At 43.0% G+C, this 17,850-nt stretch overlaps 1 protein-coding gene across 2 annotated transcripts in view; it reads left to right on the top strand.

Moving 5' to 3' along the window:
• The window catches only part of TAGLN3 (transgelin 3), an 11,829-nt gene extending 3,932 nt beyond the window's left edge, over positions 1-7,897 (top strand). For both annotated transcript variants that reach the window (XM_010190122.1, XM_010190123.1), the window contains 2 exons: positions 3,125-3,227; positions 7,331-7,897. In XM_010190122.1, coding sequence (XP_010188424.1) covers positions 3,125-3,227; positions 7,331-7,472 — 245 coding nt within the window. In that variant the 3' untranslated portion in view covers positions 7,473-7,897. The remainder of the gene's footprint in view (positions 1-3,124; positions 3,228-7,330) is intronic.
• Positions 7,898-17,850: the final 9,953 nt, after the last annotated feature.

Raw genomic sequence — 17,850 nt, 5'->3', positions numbered from 1 at the left:
AGGGAAAGAAAAGTATGTGTGACTGAAAACAGCTTTTCTCTGGCGCTAATTGTATTCTGAGAGCTTTTCCTTTGAGATTCTTAGTAATGATTGATAAAAATGTTTTAGGATGCAATCTGCTGTTGGACTGAGTGAGTCTGAAACAGCCATCTGGTGTGTTTTTCTTCACCTCTGTGACTTCCAGTTCCAGGAGAAGTATCACCTCTCTTTTGGTCCTTTCTTATGTAAATGCACTGTGCTGAGCAGCTTTCCCAAATCCATGCCCAAGACATTCACTGTTTATTACAAGTTCCTCCTCGGTATATTTCCAGGCAGGCAAGAGGCAGCTGTACCTTTAGAAAAAAGCATTTCAGGATCTTGAAATGCTGAATGTTGAATGGGTCTGAACCTTCCTCTTTCTGGACCTGGAGAAGAAGTCCTTGCGGCTCAGTTTCCCCCAAAGAGAAAGGCTTAACGTAAGAAGTGAGCAGAGGGCCCTTCCTCCTTGTACAGTCAGTGCCAAGATGCTCTCTGGGGTTGTGCTATTCAAAGCATGCTGCAGAGGACACTGAAGATGCAGAAGAAATGCCATTGGCGTGGGTCCCTGCAGCATGATTCAGGGAAGCTGAGGCTGGGGGCCGGGCAGGCGGCCCACGTGGCTGTCAATGAGCAAGTACTGGAGCTGAAGGAGGGCCCTGACTGCAATTTTCTGCGATGCCAAAGTCAAACCTGGCTTCTGAGAATGCGTATGATCCCTTCTGTCAGGTGACTGCAGTGTTAGGGGACTTTCTCAGTGGAAATTTAAAATTCTTCACAGACCTTATTATGCTCACCACCGAGCTCTTTGTACCTTCTGCTGCCAGAGGGCAAATGTCATAGGACCTCAGGGACTTGGGGGTCTTCCCTCACCCTCAGCACCCCTCATATGCAGCAAGAAGGCTCTGCAAAGCAGGGCCGTGGCTGTGGCTGTGTTTTGTCACGTGGCACTTGGCTCCCACTCAGTCTGTTTTTCCCCTGCGGCATCTCCCACTCGCCACTGACAAATAAAGCCAAGCTGAGTGCAGAGCGTGGGGGGCTGCCAGATGGCTCCGCAGGGCCCATCCTCATATTTTGCTACCCGTCTTTTGTTTCTTCTTCTTTTTTTTTTCTGCGCTTGCCATCATTATTCAGCTCATTCACTTTTAAATCCTTCTTCGCATCCCTCTTCATCCCAGTCAGTCACTGCGCTTCTTGTTATACGGTAGGCGTCCCAAGGACGCTGTACGTGGCATCTGTTACAGCATATGGTACATCTGCCGCTTTGGGAAGCTCTGCGTGCTTCTGCCTCCCGCTCCTCCGTGTGCGCCTGTGTACGTGCACGCGTGGGATGTCAGCTCTTCAGCTGCCCTCTGAAGCAGGGACCCCGTCTGATGCAGTTTTTGTTAACAACTACAGTAAAACAAGGATTCTGGATGGCTGACGATTTATTTTCTGAGCAAATGGTCCCCTGCAGACAGGATTGCTATAAACTTTAATGGGCTGCATGACAGCCGCAGTTGGAAGCTGCAAGATGTTTTCAGCTTTAGGGTGTCTTCGCCACATTACGCATTTGTGTTTGTATGAACTGAAGCCCTGAACTGCATCTGCCTGTAAGCAGGGTGATGCATAGCACAAACACAGAAAGTGCAATGCTCACTTCTCTCTGAGCTCCAGCTGGTCTGCAGTGATTTAAATTTATACTGGACTACTGGAGGTATTTCTGAACCCTGTCCTTAGTATCTCATGTTTTTATGAACTACTTATTTTCACATGTGAAGAACTTAGAGACAAAATCAGAGCTGTTACCTAGATAAATTATTTTAAGAGGAAGAACTGGAACAGAAAGAAAGGGAGAGGAGTTACGGAAACACTTACAGAAGGATTTCAGAAGAAGGGAGAGGCAAAAGACAGATTTTCAACAACTTACCACCTCACACAATTGGAAATACGTACTGCAACTGATTTTTGCTAGAAATTTTTCCAAAAGTTATCATGTCTGGATTGGGTAATGAGTTAGACAAATTAAAAGTACTAATCTTAATTTTTTAAAAAAATGTCAGTGTCTTTTTGGTTTGGTTTTTTTTAATTCACTGGAGAAATCAATAGAAGGTGTTGCCCAAAAAGGAAAATATATTTATTATCCTAATTTTTGAAGGAGAAACAGGAGGAGGGGATAAATTTTTTTTAAATGCAAACCTCTATTGAAAATGAGCCTTATATCTAAGTTTTAAGGTACCCTCTTGGAAACCTGGTAAATCTTCAGCTAGGTGAAAAATGTGCCTTTAAGCAAGTGGTAGGCAAGTTCACCTCTCCCAAACCAGATGATGTTTATGGAGAGAACCTAAAGAGCTAGTGAGGGCCAGATACATGACTTTTACTTGGCTAAAGATGAGGTGAGCCCTGACTTTTTGCAATGAGGAATGCAGCGAGGTGACACAGGAAGAAGAAAGTGGAAGAACAGTGGACTAGATGGCAGGAACTGAAAGTATGAAACTACAGAGCATCAATTTTTGGCAGCCTGAGTAAAGAAACCTGTGGGAAGGATTTGGAAGGTGATTTGATGGTTAAATTGGGAAGGACTAATATGAGTTATCTGCAGAGGAGCTCTCCAGGTCTGCTGTGAGCTCTGTTAGTGAAGGGACAACTAAAAATGGCAGGGGTTAAATGGTGGGATCAATCTTAATAGTTTACGAGGGAAGAAACGGAGACACAGCACAGTTATTTGCCACATTGTTCTCCTTCAGCCACGTTTTACTGAGTATATTACCGTTCTTTGTGCACCGAACTGATATCTTCTTAGGAGAAAATTTTTCCAAAACAATTATCTAGAAGACTTAAAATAGTATGGGGGAAGGCATTAAAATAGCCAGAGGCCTGGAAACCTGGAAATTCTGTTTTGGAAATAAGGTTTGCTTTAATGCTGTCCCTTTGATGACTTTTAATAAGCTTTTGCATGTTAACATCTCCATTTCAGCAACTGTAAAATCGAATTTATAATGTCGTTAATGTATTTTTTCAGGGGAGCTGTGGGAATTAGTTAATATATTGGATGAAAGTGTTTATCAGTGTGCCAAGCTATTTGTTGTGCAAGGATTTCTTACATTAATTTCACTGTTTGGCTTTCTAGGGAAGGACATGGCAGCAGTGCAGAGAACCTTAATGGCTCTAGGCAGTTTGGCAGTCACCAAGGACGATGGCTGCTACAAAGGGGATCCATCCTGGTTTCACAGGTAAAATCCAAAGCACCGCTTTTCAGAGCTTTCTTCCCAAGGAAGCTGGTAATATTGTATGTCTTTAGACTTTAATGAAATTTATTGGGAAAGGAAGGTAAGAATCTTTCAAAAATTTTCTTGTAACAGAGATATTTTCTCTTTGGAGTCTAGCAGATAGAAGCAAAGACACAACCAGGCAGCAAGATTTTCTACCCTTCGCTGGTTCCCAGCTTTATCAGGATCACTGCCAGATCCACATCTTACCATAACTTGTCAGCCTAAAGCTACACCAAGGCTGCTGCGGGAGCTGTGTAGCACAGCTCTGCACCCACTTTTCCTTATGCAACCCCCTCACCACATGTCCCTCCTGTCCTGGAGCTGGAAAAGCACTGCTGGTATGGGGATTAAGGAGTACATTGCCTACAGCTCCAGCTCTGGTTTCCTCCTGAAGGCACCCCATATGCTGTTCTGGTGTGAATGTGTGTGTGCACATGTGGGTACCCTGCTGGATGGCTGGCTTTTGGTAGTGCCCATGGGGAGGAGTGCAACATCTTGCTTCAGACACATATCCCTCTTGCTGCATGAGGGACCCACTGAAGATGAGTCACAATTTTGTTGTCCACTGATGTTATCCCTGACTCTTATTCCTTGGAAGGATAGCAACGATACTTAGGAAATTCAGCCACCAGTTTTGATGACATTCATGTATTTAGCAGCTTCAGCTAATCATCTATATCCTTTTCTGAAGAAAAGAGAACAAAAATGGCTGCAGCCATGCAGATATGTGTGTCATAAGAGTAGCTGGTAGGAAGGGTGTGCTTTTGCCTCACATCAGATAACAGACAGAAAGACCAAAGAAGACAAAGCTGTCATAGATGTCAGCAAACCCCCATAAAGTGACCCCTTTACCGAGCAAAGAGAAGGCGTGAAGCCTCTTTCCATTTTTCATTTAAAAAAATGAATTAATTTCCTAGTAATCTTTTGTCTTGGGGAGTACCACTTATCTGTGAAGAATTCTCTGCCTTGGCAAAGCTGTTTATTTGCTCTGAAACTCCATTTGTTTTGGCTAGGACAGCTGAGAAGCAGGGACAGGGAGAAAAGGAAATCCTTCCACAGTTAGATCTCCTGCCCCACAGGCATATTATTGACATGAGATTCTGCGATCCAAGAGTATTTCTTGTGCTGAAATGTATGAGGCATGTTAGCAAAAAGATTGCTGGCTGCTTGTCTTTGGTTTCTTTGAATTTTCTGACATCTAGGTGAGGCTCAGCAAAAACAAAGCAAACTTCACTTGGTTTGTCTTAAACCTTGAGCTGGTTTAGCTGAGGCTAAAGGAGACTTGGATTTTAGGTGAATAAGTCCAAACTCCTTTGCATTTTTTATATTAAATTAACTTAATACAGTCCACAAAGAGATTTGTATTTATTTAATATAATTGGGTTTAAAATTCAAATCCAGTTACAGGCTTAATATAAACCAGACATGAAATCATTATGACCCAGACAGGCTTATTTGTTTTATGTAACTAAAACAAAGTCCTACATGGAAAAATTAATTTTCATCTGGATTCTTAATTGTTGGTTGGAACAGTTTTTGTTGGCATAAATGAAGATGTGATCACCTCCGTTCTCCCCTAGCTGTCTGTCCTGTCTGTACTGCTGGGATAGCAAATCTATATCTATTGCAGCCCCTAAAATAGCATTTTATAGCCACTGCCGTAAGGCAAACGGATGTTATTTCTGTAAGGAAATAACATATGGCAGATCAGGGGCAGTTTTCGGAGTAGCTTACCCATCCTTTCAGACAGATCAAGCCCCCTCACTGCCACCCAGTGTTAGTTGTGAGTCAGGGCTTTCAAGCCAATTCTTAATCACCTTAGTTAAATTGCAAGAAGTCAAAATTAAATGGAGTGAGAGTATCCATGCAGGGATCTACAGTGATTAAGATACTCCCACACTTGAGCTAGGCTGTTTAACTTTCCATTGCCACTGTCTCACATACGTAATCCCACCAGGCCTGGTTCCCCCTTCCTTGCGAGGTTCATGGAGCCATGGCTGTTTGTTATCTTGTGGTGTGGCATCCACCAGCACTGCTGCAAAGCTGGCATAAAAAGTTGACAGGTCTGCATGGTGGCTCAGTTTGCAGTAAGGGTGATGCTGGGTGATAGCAGACTGGCCAAACCAAGCTTGAAACAGGGTGAGACACTGAGGAAAATAGACTTGCTCTCACTAGTTTTTGCATAGTCTTGGTTAAGGCCATTTCCACCAACTTAAAAGCAAATCATAAGACCATCATATACGAAATGCAGTGATTATGATAGTAACATAACGGTGTATGATCCACACTGACTATGTAATCAAATTTTATTAGCATATCCAGACTTACCTATGGTCTCTCCTTATATTTCTTCTTTGCAGTTCTCTTTTTTTTTTTTAATTGTTCAGAGTTAACTTTTCAACTTTCTGTGGAAACACAGCTGAAAATTCTAGGAGGAAAGAGGAAAAAAAATTATATCATGTGTTCCTGGGATTTTAATTAAAATAAAGGCAGACAGTGAACCTGAGATTCAATTAGGTAATAGGAGTCGTTCTAAAAACATCCGCTCTTGAAGATCTTTGCAGTAGTTTGGTGCCTGTGTAAGGGTTCTGGAAAAGAAATTAAGCAGCAGTGAGAGGGGGTTACTTTCTGAGGCGCCCGAAGTCCTGTGTGTCTCCCTCCAAAACAGCATGCTTTCTGGCGAGAGCTGTGGGATCTGCAGGCCTGTGATGGGCTTGTGTAAGCCCCCTGTTAGTCTGTATAGTAACTCTGGAGACCCATGCCAAAAAATGACAGGTCAGTACTGGTTTTCTGTGGACCTTTCTGGGTTGCTGGGCTTTCATGCAGACTTGGGTTCTTCTGCAAAGTCCTGAACCCCCAGAGCCTAGCAAAGAGTTTAAGTGCTTTTTTGGACTCAAGCCAGGGTGCTCAGCACAGTCCAGGATCAGACCCTCACAGAGAGGATCATGTTGGTTTTCAATCACAGCAGGCACCTAATCTAACATTCTCATCTGGTGATGGGGAGAAAAGGGGAATTGTAACTCAATGCGATATCGTGGAGTAACCTGACCCCAGGACAAACAGACACAGCAGGGAGAAGGGTTGTACCTGGGTGGGAGTAGAGGCTGGTTGATTGGAAGGCTCCCTCAGGCCTCGGCTCTGCCGATTCTTACGGCTTATTTGGCATCAACAGACTGATCCTTCTCCCTTGTAAATGACTTTTTTTCCCCTCCTTGTATAAATAAAAGAGTAATCTAAGACAGTTTATTGCAAGACAGCAAAGTACAAACTTTTGTGCTTCCTCTTAACCCCCAGTTTTGCCATTAGTGCTGTTTTCAGGGGAAGGAGTCTCCTTTTAAACTCCAACAAAGGTCCATTGATCCAAAAGGCTTCTGAGACCAGGGACACCAAACAAAAGTGGTCGGTATGTTTTGACAGAATATAAAGGACTGTCACACTGTTAAGACACAGGTGCAAAGGCCAAAGTCTATTTATTGCTTAGAGGAGAGAGATCTGGAAATGGCAACAGAACAATTGTTTTGATGGAAAACCATCACCCACTCTGTGAAAATGAGCAAGTTGCTTTGCTGTCCCACTGTTTCTTTGGGTACTTGCAGCTCTTATTTACTCAACTGAGTTAAATTGTGCCAATTTGTGCTGTTGGTCTAGATGGGTATCAACTTGTATTACAGCACAGGTAAGTGTCTCATTGATCAGGTCCCACAGGCTACAGCTTTAGGGCTATAGGGCATAACACAAATTAATCTTATCGTGAGTGTTATATAAAGCACTACATAATTATTTTACCTGTCATAGCTGCTGGGGAAGTCCCTTGGGGTTCGGAAAAAGTGCTACTGTGAAAGTCTGAAGTGATGTAGGTTTGACCAGAGCATTGACTTCTAACTGCAGAAAAGAAGTTAGCCCAGCTAGTCTTGTCCAGCCCATGGGATGGTGCAAATGAAATACTGCATTACAGGGGACACTTCTGTTAACATGAGCTGATTTCAGATTGCTTTTCATGATCTTCTGGGGATATGCAGAATGATGTATGTGTATATATTGCTTTTTTCTGTGCATCTGGACAGGAAAGCACAGCAGAATCGACGAGGATTTTCAGAAGAGCAGCTTCGTCAGGGACAGAATGTAATAGGCCTTCAGATGGGCAGCAACAAAGGAGCATCACAGTCGGGTATGACAGGCTATGGCATGCCAAGACAGATTATCTAAAAGCATCTCTGTCTGTAGAGAAAACACTCCTTCTGCAGCATGGTCTGTTAAAAAAAAAAAAGAAGAAAAAAAGAAGAAAAAAAGAAAAAAAATCTCATTAGTTCTCTTTCTGCCTGGTTTTTAATAGTTAGCACTCTCTAAGGTTTGGGGTATTTTTGGTTTGGTTTGTTTTATTTGCAGCTGCAAGACTTTATCTAGGAACTTGGGTTTTCGTGGTGGTGTGTGTCAGTTCACAGCACGTGCGCACTGCTGCCTCCTACTTTTCACTTCTGAACTATGCAATGACAATTATTCTGTATTAATTTATTTGCAAAGTGTTATCTTCCATATTTGTCTCACACGGCACTTGTATTTCAACCAGTAACCTCGTTCTTCAATTCAGTGATGATATTGTTTGACCTAAGAATAAAGGCAAATTAAAGATACATCATAGACTCGTTATTTAAGGGTGGTAAAAACAATTAAAACCAACAGCCATGTGGTTTAGCGCTGCCAAGTTAAATGTTTTGAATGGTCGCTCTATCTCATCTGTAACTCAGAGCATTCTCTGAGTAACTCTTCTATCATGTTTACAGTCTGTTACATGTTCAATTTAGTGTTTGTCTAAAGGCACACCCAATATATTTCCCTAAAATGAAGAAAAGATGTATTATCCATTGAGTCTGATTCATGTAGTCCCACCCACTTTAGCTGGTATTTCCCTTGACCTAGTGCACTGGGTTGACTCCAGCTGGCAGCTGGGCACCCACGCAGCTGCTCACTCTCCTCTCTGCTGGGAAGGCGAGAAGGCTTGTGGATAAAGATACAATCAGTTTAATAGGGATAGCAAAAGCTGTGTGTGAAAGCAAAGCAAAATAAGGAATTTATTCACTGCTGCCCATTGGCGGGTAGACATTTAGCCAGGCCCTAGAAAGCAGGGCCTCTTTATGCATGATGGTCACTTGGGAAGATAAATTCTGTAGCCACTGATGGGTCCCCTTCCTCCTTCTCTTTCCCGAGCTTTTGTAGCTGACCATGATGCTGTACAAATGGGGTATCCCTTTGGTCACTTGGGATCCGCTGTTCCAGCTATGTTCCCTCCCAGCTTCTTGCCCAACCCCAAGCTGTGGGGGCAGAATGAGAAAGGGAGAAGGCTTTGACACTGTGCGGGCACTGTTTAGCAACAGCCTCCACACTGGTGTATTACCAACACTACTTTAGTCACAGATCCAAAGCACAGCAACCTATGGGCTACTGGGGAGAAGGTTAACTCCATCCCAGCCAAAATCTGTACACACAGCGGCAGGTGAGTCTCCTAACCCAGAGAATTCTTCTCCATGAAATGACAGTCTGTCAGACAGAGGTGAGAACCAGCTTTACCTTGTGATACTTCATAATATATCAATCAAAATGCTGCAAAAATGTTGTGTTTTAAATGCAAAGAAATAGAAGAAAAGTGCCAGAATGTTCCTGACCTGGAAAATGCCCGCAGTTCAACTTCACATAATCTGTTATGCTTACCTGTGATGGGCAGTGAAAGTGGCTGGTAGTTCATTTTGGGACAGTTTTCTGGAGAGTTAATAGAAGAACTGCTTGCTGATGTAGTCATCTGGCCACAGAAGCTCACCAGAGCAGGCTCACCTGGTAGTCAGCACAGGTTGCCTCACAGCTGTGCAGCACATACACTGATGGGATACATGCTATTTCTTCTGCAGGGTTTTCTTCCTGTTGTTAACTCTCTCTGCCAGCTTCACTTACAAAGCACAATCACTTCTTCCCTACAGGCAAGAAGAAAGGGAAACATGGTAATTGAACTCTGTGGCTTTTTTTTTTAAATTCATTATATTTCCAAAAAGGCCTGAAAATGCAACATCTGAGGAGGTAACAAATAAGGGTAATCTGTTCTGACAGCTGTCTGAGTGCCTACATAGGTAGGGGTGACTTCTGTCTGTGTTAGAGCATAGTGACACATGGTGGCAGTGAGTTGTCCGCTAAGTAGCCCTGGAGCCAGCTACACAAAGATTGATGTGGCTTCTGAAGTTTCTACCACTGCAGAAACTGAAGGGATGATTCCTCCAGCTCAGATGAATCTCTGCGCTTGCTATCAGGAGAAGGATGGGAATAACACCTCCTCATTACAGTCAAGCTTTGCTGAAGCACTGTGGAGCACAGAAAGTAAGAGGTGATGTAAAGGTCACCTTACATTATTGAGGCTGAGAGGTTCTATAGCAGCTGCCACTGAAAAGGTCCTGCCCCCACTTCTGCCTCCTCTTACACCTGCCAGAGCATCTTGGCTCCTTCACTGTGCCCGTCAAGCACCCTTTTTTGTGTTTACTACCTGTTTAGGGCTATTTTTCTGTTACTTAGGTGAATTAGCTCAGCAGAGGATCAGATGACCACCCCAGATGATGCATCTCGGGTAGGAGCTCACCTTTCAGCTGTGATTGGGTGTTAGATCAGTGCAAAGTATAATATGTAACTCTCCTCTAGGTATCACATTAGGTGTAACATGAAGAGAATAGCAGTTTTTCTTACCAAAAAAAAGCAAGTAAGCTGATTGGGAAAATCTGGGCTGATGGCAAGACTAGTGACTGTCACCAGAAATGTCACCTTTGTGAATGTGAAGAGCAGCTGTCTTCCCTTAACAAACTGGAAAGTCACAGTGACAGCAGGCAAAATGGCCAGACAAGGGGAGCTGGAAGAGCTGCCTTGCAGGTAAGAGGTCTGAGAGGTCACAGCCTGGCACCTCTACCCCACACCAACCGCACGGGGGGACACAGCCTGCACAAGCTGTGTCTGAGCTTGGTGACCTGGGTCTACCCCCTCCACCTGGCTGCACAATTGCCATTCTGCATGTCCTTCTCTTGGGAAACACCATTTTTAAGTGCCACGTGCCAATTGCAGAGTATGTTACTGACTTTCTGATGCTCTGGCATCACCTGCCCCCCTCTTCCTTGTCAAATTTTCTCCCTGACCTGAGAGCCAGCAGAGGGGACCTGGGCAAATTCAGCCACCAGCACAGGTGATTCAAAAAAGCAGTCAAACATACTGCTCAGAGCAGTGGTCCATCTAGCCCAGTGCTTTGCCTCTGGCAGCAGCAAAAGAAGAGCTGCTTGGAAAGAACACTTGAGCCCAGACACTTTCTGTGGTCCCTGCCCTTCCTTCTCCATCAGTGTCTGCGATCATTGCAATAGGGCACATCCCAGCAGAAAGATCATGCCCCAATTAAATGTTCTTTCATCAAAGCTACATTCCCTAATTAAATGTACCTTCATTTGATTTAGCATTCTCACAGCCTCATTGAAGACACAGAAAATGTCATGTGCATGCACTGCAAAAAAAAAAAAAAGTGGTAATTTTAACAAACCATAGTAGCAACAACAGCTGAGGGCTCCAGGAAAGAAAATCTATACCCTGTGGCTGCAGATATGGGGCCCAGTTAGTCCTGAGTCTGTTTTAACAACAGACAACAACAACAAGAAGAAGACAGACTAATCCCCAGGATCTTATCTTTGGTGAACCCTCCCCACTTTCACAACACATTCTTTCATTACCTTAAACCATCACACAGCTAGATTAGCTGTTAATACCTGGCAGAAGATGGTGCAGAGTATGCTTTATTCTGTGCGTTAACCTTATCCTTCCATGTTCTCATCTGATGGATATAGAAATATTAATGTTAATTAAATATTAACATGCGCTGACCTACTAATGTCCTCCTATTAAAACACCCTTACTACCGAGTTTACAAACATCTTAAGCTAAGAAGTAAATTAATATAGTACCAGGCTAGTTTAGTAACCAAGTTAGCAGAAAACATTATCGCTTTTCTTATGTTAACAATAACCCACTGTAAATTTGCTTCTACCACATCAAAAACAGTTATGAAGGTCTCCCAGAAGCCTAATTAATTTCTGTGACAACCTTCTACATGTCAAAGCCTTGATATACATTGGAATAGAGACAAAGAGGAGCTTTGAAGAAGTACTGAAGGCTACGGTGGCAGCATGTGCTTGGGATGGGGTGTGCATGTGTTTCACATCTCACTTAAGGCTGCAGAGTCAGTTTGACAGCAGGTGTGAGCTAAGGTAAGACCCCTCGCATGCTGCCTATAATCCCTTTTTAAAGCCTAGTTGTAAGTTGGTTAGCTATCCCATCTTCAAACCAAACCAAAATATTTTTCTGATCTTTAATATTGCTGCCCAGATGCTTCAGTTTGCCATACTTGCAGAAATGTAAGGGACATTTATCTGCCTTCATGAAGGTTTTGAGATCATGACCTCATTATGGACAATTGATTAGTAATTTCTTTTTGACTTTAAGGTGGCATCTAATAGCCTTCTGAAAGGATGCTCAATAGGTGTGATTCAAGAAGAACCCAAGACAAGAGCACGGAGTCCAAGTTTATCCCCATTTATAAGGAGAGCAGGAAGAAAATACAATGAACAGAAAGTCAATATTAATCTCAGCCAGTTCAATTGAGCTGGAGCTTGAGGACTGTTAGGATAACATAGCATAACATAACTGATGCTTTTAAAATTAAAGCTAATGAAAGTGAACGGCATGAAGCAGCTTCACTTTTCGGTAAATTTCTGACAGCATCCCCAGTGCTCTGTAGGGGTGTGAGGAGCAGGTGGTGCCAACCCTTCTCTTCCACCTGGAAGCTGCCCTTTTGGGCTGTTTGCTTGTGAGCCACAGCATATTCAGACCAAACTGACCTGTTTTACTAACTGCTTAGGCCAAAACAGAGCCACTGGGGAAGGATGAGAAACTTAAAAAGAAACATAAAATCTTATTTTGTAGTGCACGCACAAGCTACTAAGGCAAAAAATCTGTGACACCCTCAATTTAAGATGATCCCTAAATAGACAAGGAGAGGAACAGACTATTTTGTCAGCATGTGTTTTGCGCACAGTATGCTCTTGACTGGAAATGTATTTTCCCTCTCTGTGAGGCTTGGTGTCCTGCAGAAAAGTGCCATGGGCATGAAGGCAGTACAAGCGACTGCTAGGAAAACATGTGCAGGCAGCCACCTGTCCCCACTCCAACAGACAGATGTACCTGTTTAAACTCGTTCTTCCCACCTGAATCTCCAAAATAAAACCACCACAGTTCAGTGACTAAACTTAAGCAATAGAAAACCATGAGGTAAAATGGGAGGAGGTGAGTGGGGGATGAAAAAGAAGTTAGAGTCATAGAACATATTTTGTTGGACAGGACCTTAAAGGTCATCCAGTCCAACGCCCCTGCAGTGAGCAGGGACAATGATACTAGATCAGGTTGCTCAGAGCCCCATCAAGCCTGACCTTGAATATTTCCAGGGATGGGGCCTCCACCACCTCTCTGGGCAACCTGTTCCAGTGATCTATCACCCTCATATTGAAGAACTTTTTCCTAATATCCAACCTGAATCTACCCTTTTCTAGTTTAAAACCATTACTCCTCATCCTATTGCTACATGCCCTAGTGAACAGCTCTTCCCCAGCTTTCTTATAGGCACCTTTCAGGGATTGGAAGGTCTCTATAAGGTCCCCTCCCCAAGCCTTCTCTTCTCCAGGCTGAACAGCCCCAACTCTCTCAGCCTGTCCTCACAGGAGAGGTGCTTCAGCCCTTTGATCATCTTTGTGGCCCTCCTATGGATGCACTCCAACAGGTCCACATCCTTGTGTTGAGGGCTCCAAAGCTGGATGCAATATTCAAGTGAGGTCTGACCAGAGCAGAGTAGAGGGGCAGAATCTCTTCCCGTGATCTGCTGGCCACACTTCTTGTGATGCACCCCAGGATGTGGTTATTAACTATTACTATAGGGAGAAAATCACAGCCTTGTATGGAAGGAAATTTTTCTGCTCTCACCTTGCAGTGTTCACATGACAGCACAGTGCATGTTGCTGTGACATTCAAGTAAAGTTATAATGGCATTTCTCAGAGGCAGAAATACATTTGTCAGCAGTCCTGTTGGATTTATAGAGGAAATTAGAAAGGTGACCTTTCTCCCTAATAACATTTCTGTTAAATGGCCCCCTTTGGTAAAAATGTTACACCATTATTAGGCAGGAGTAAATCCTATGCTCTACTGAGTCAGTGGTCTGCAGACTGCCTGACAGGGTTAATGGTTATGTCCAGCTTCAGAAGTGATGTCCAGAAACACAGGAACAGCATCTGCAGGGTCAGACTTGCCTGGCCAGGGGAGAGGCAGTGCTAGAGAGATGGAGCAGGCACCCCCCAGCACGTGTCTTGCAGGGGCTTGAAGCAGCACAGCAAGTCTGAGACAGAACGACGGCTGCTGGGTACTTCCAAACTGGATTGTAAGAAAGGGTATGCATTGTTATCTTGTCAATAAAGATATGAGGTTGATGAAAGCTTTGTGATTACACAAAAGTCAACTAAATGCTCTGTTACTCTCATTTCTTGTTAAGGCACAGAAAAAGAGAAGGACAAAACATGCAGGGATTGTTTTTTGGAGCAGGTTTTGTGTTAGTGTCATTATGAGTCATCACTTCATACTAAGTTTCTTTGTATCAGCTCCCACACATAATGAAGATGCAAAGGTAGCTCTGCTGCTTCCAGCTACTTCCAACACCAATCCAAGAGATGTTGTTTTGACCAGGTTCTTATAGATGCTGGAGCACTTTCTCCCCATGGATGTACCTTAACACCCCCAGGGCTGCTGAGCACCAGACCCGGTCTTTGTGAGTTTGGGCCTTGGTAAGAGGGGGACAAAATCAGCTTCCCCAGCTTCCCCATCTCACAGGAAAACAGACACCTACGTTCAGGTCTGGCTTTAAAATGCTTGGATACCATGACAACATTGTTTTTCCAAGTGGATAGAAAAGCTTTTGATGCAAGGAGGAAAAATCAATACTTTAGGTAGCAGTTTGGAAGGCGCAAGTGGGAAATCAAGGAAATCCGTGCATGTGCCAGAAGCAACCATCATCTCCTGGCATTCTCTGGAGATAACATTTCCCTGATTGGCCATGAGAGTACATATGACTCAAACTTCATGCCATAGTTCTGGTGATGGTGTTAAATCAAAGCAGTATTTCTTGGATTCCCTCTACCTCAGAAGGGTATTTGGGAAAATGGGTTACTGCTGGGTCCTCACACAAGTAGCAGCTGGAGAAGGTTTTGCTGCTGAAAAGCAAGAGTTTGAGCTATAGCCAGGTGGAGTTGGTTGCTAGATTGCATAAAGGAAATGCAGTGAAAGGTTTAGGCTGTGTCTGAGGCAAGATAAGGTGGGGGTGAATAAAACTTGGGTTTATGTGCATAAGCTGAAGTGTACTTTGCTTTCTTGCTGTGGGAGCTTTGGCTCTGAGGCAGTGTCCCTTAAGTGGCTCCACATTGGCAGAAGTTGCTGGGAATGTAGCAAAGCAGCTGTTAATACTTCTTGCCTGTTTATTGTTGTGTTTTGTTGCTGGATGTTGATGGAGCTGTTATTAATCAGGGGCAGCATGGCCACAGCTGAAAGCAACCCATGTAGGAGTGTGGCTATACGAAGGCATCTGCCCCCTGAGCACGCGTAGTCCTTGCAGAAGCTGCTGGGGGCAGAGGACAGCTGGCTCACTTGGGAAACGCTTGCAGCTACCATGTGTTGACTGCCACTGTGAAGGTCAATATGGTGAGTTTTAACCAATGGACCTGCAGTTCTTAAGTCCTGGGAATTATTTTTTCAGACTCCTACATGTTCTGTTTAGTTCTGTACCATTTGCATCAATGAGACCCACTCCTTAGGGTTTTGTAGGGTCATTAAAAAGCATTTCTGTTCGGGTCTGAAAAAGAGACCCACTGAAATCACAGTGTGTGTTTTGTAAGAGATTTACTTAGCCTCGGAGGTCTGGCTTTAAAAGAAAAATTATTTTATTTTCCTGCTGTGAAATGTTTAATTATGTGAGTCCCTCCCCCAGAAGCATTACTGTAATCCAAGCTGTTTCTTAAGGTGCCAAATACAATGACTGGAACAGATTTGATACTTTTTTGTGAGTGTGTGTGTTAATAAGTCAAGCTATTGCCATAACCTTTCAAGAGAGAATACAAAGCAAAATATTATATGAAGGTGATTGGAGTGGTAGGTTTCTGTGTTTGCCGGATGTCAAACACCCGTTAACCAGTTGAGTCAAAGTAAGTAGGAAAAAAAAAGTGCATTTGTAGTAATTGGCTATTTTTCTTTTATTCCTATTACTTCTCTGTCTTTTTCTTTCTTTTTATATACTTGGTGTAGGATGAGGATCAAAAGCAAAATTATTGTTTACAGCTAGTTTCAGCAGTCTTTGTATTCTGTAAAATGAATCCATGAATGATTATTTGGTTTTTGTACTCTTTGCTTTTGAAGTGGGAGTTGTGAAATAAAAGCAAGCCATAGTACTGCCTTGTCACTGAAGCAGGCTGCAAGAGTAAACCTTACTTTGGCAAAATAGGTTCTGTATTTAAAATGTCTGTCTCTGTGTAATATGATGAGTCCCTTAAGAACTACCTTCTGCAATCGCTCTGTAAATTGCACTCCCACTGGAGTCAGGTACCTCCAGGAAAATTGGATTATTAGCTGGAGATAAATGGGCCCAGGGAGCACTTAACTGAAGGAGCAATGATGCTCGTGCCCTTCAACTAAGTGTAAATGCTGTCCCCTAGAAAAGCAGGAGGTATGAAGGAAGGAGGTTTCAGTTCTGAATGTTTTCTGCATTCTTTAAGAGGCTGTGTACTAGCTATAATGGGATGAATCATAAACCTTTGTGTTCATCTAGAATGAGCCTTTAGTTTTGAAGACAATGAATTTCAGAAAATGTTACCTTTATAATAATATTGAAATAAAAGGAGCAATTTAGCTTTGTTAGTTTAATCTATGCTGTAGGTATATGTGTGACTAAGGTCAGCTGAGAATAGTTAGCGTGCTTTAGACTTCAAAACCTTTCCTTGCAGTGATATTTTTAGAGTATCAGAATTGGAAAATGGAGCATGAAAACAGCTGGATTTCTCTGATTGTTTGCCATGTCCTGGTGGTGAGATGTGGGCCCCAAACACAGCACTGTGTGGTCAGCAAAGTCTGCAAGGGGCTGGACTGCATAAAGGGAGGATAATGCATGCAATGTCTTGTAAAGGGCTGAGGAAATGAAGGTTTGTTGTGGTTTTTTTATTTTATTGCTGGACTCCTTGTTTAAACCTGAAAAGAGGGAGGAGGGGGAAATATGATCCAATAGAAAAGAAAAACTAAAAGCAAACATTTCCTACCTGCTACTGACTTGGCTATTTTATACATGTGGTGGGTCTTTAGAAATAAATGCAAGTGAGTAAATTAATTAGAAGAACAGATGGGTGTAAAGTTGTCTTTCTAGTGAGAAATCTTGAAACTACCCCTGAAATACAGGGGAAGATGAACAGAATGAAAGATGTTCTCAGAAGAAAAGACTAGAGTGGAGGGGATCCCTAGGAGGGGGAACCAGCTCCTCTATTATGAAAAGGAGGATCTCTTTCATTTGGGAGAAGAAGGAGATGAATGACCTCTACAAATGAAAATATGAAACAGTCAGACTTAATGTCATCAATATCACTCCTCTTGTCGCCACAAGTCACAGAGGGTCTTGAATTTTAGTTGTCCTTTTGGTCAATGTTCGTATACTCTTGGTTAACATCGCTAATTTAAAATCTATATATATCAAGTGAAGGTGACAGTCCTGTCATTTTGGCTGGGTATGAGGTAGGGTGGATCTCTATTCGCATTAGTGGAAAGTTGTTCATAGCAGAGAGTGGTAATGTACATTGCTTGAAGAGAACTGGCATTTGCTTGTTTACTTGGCTGTCTAAAAATAAGACTGAATGCACAGCAAATGCACATGCGTTCTCCAGAACCTCACCTCTGCACAGGCAAAGCTGCTGTGCTGGGGTAAGCTGTTCCCATGTCCAGCAGGAGCTGCTGAGAAAATGAAGAAATTCGAGATTCTGTTCCAGCTGAATTATAATTATTTTTTTTTATTATTAGATGGATGAGTGTCTATATACCAAAAGGGAACCAGGACCTCCAAAAGAACAGAATAATTTTTTAAATTGTTTTGCTCCTTGGAGTGAGGAAAATTAACTCCAAAAATAGCTCCTTATAGAACATTACTTAGGAGCTGGGTGCCTGTAACTACACTTTGTCCTTTGAGATAAAGGTTGTGGCTATTGCCATTTGCTTAGTGTTTTACAGAATGAATCGCATTTCCTCCCTTGAAATTAATTACAAATGCAAAGCACTTCTGAGACTTATCATGGTGTCTGGGAGTCCTTTAAAATCCTGTATTGGGTTTTCTGTTATGGAGGTTTTTGGTTATGTCTTTGGTAACGGGGGAAGGGCTATGGAGATGGTCCTTTAAGAAGCTACATGAAAAGCTCCTTCGTTTCCTTTGTCCGACCCACCTCTGACCAGGGCCAA

Source organism: Mesitornis unicolor, unplaced genomic scaffold (genome assembly GCF_000695765.1).
Source record: "Mesitornis unicolor isolate BGI_N332 unplaced genomic scaffold, ASM69576v1 scaffold24268, whole genome shotgun sequence".
Taxonomy (NCBI): Eukaryota; Metazoa; Chordata; class Aves; order Mesitornithiformes; family Mesitornithidae; genus Mesitornis; species Mesitornis unicolor.
The sequence above is the reverse complement of the archived record's forward strand: the minus strand, read 5'-3'. Positions and strand labels throughout refer to the sequence as shown.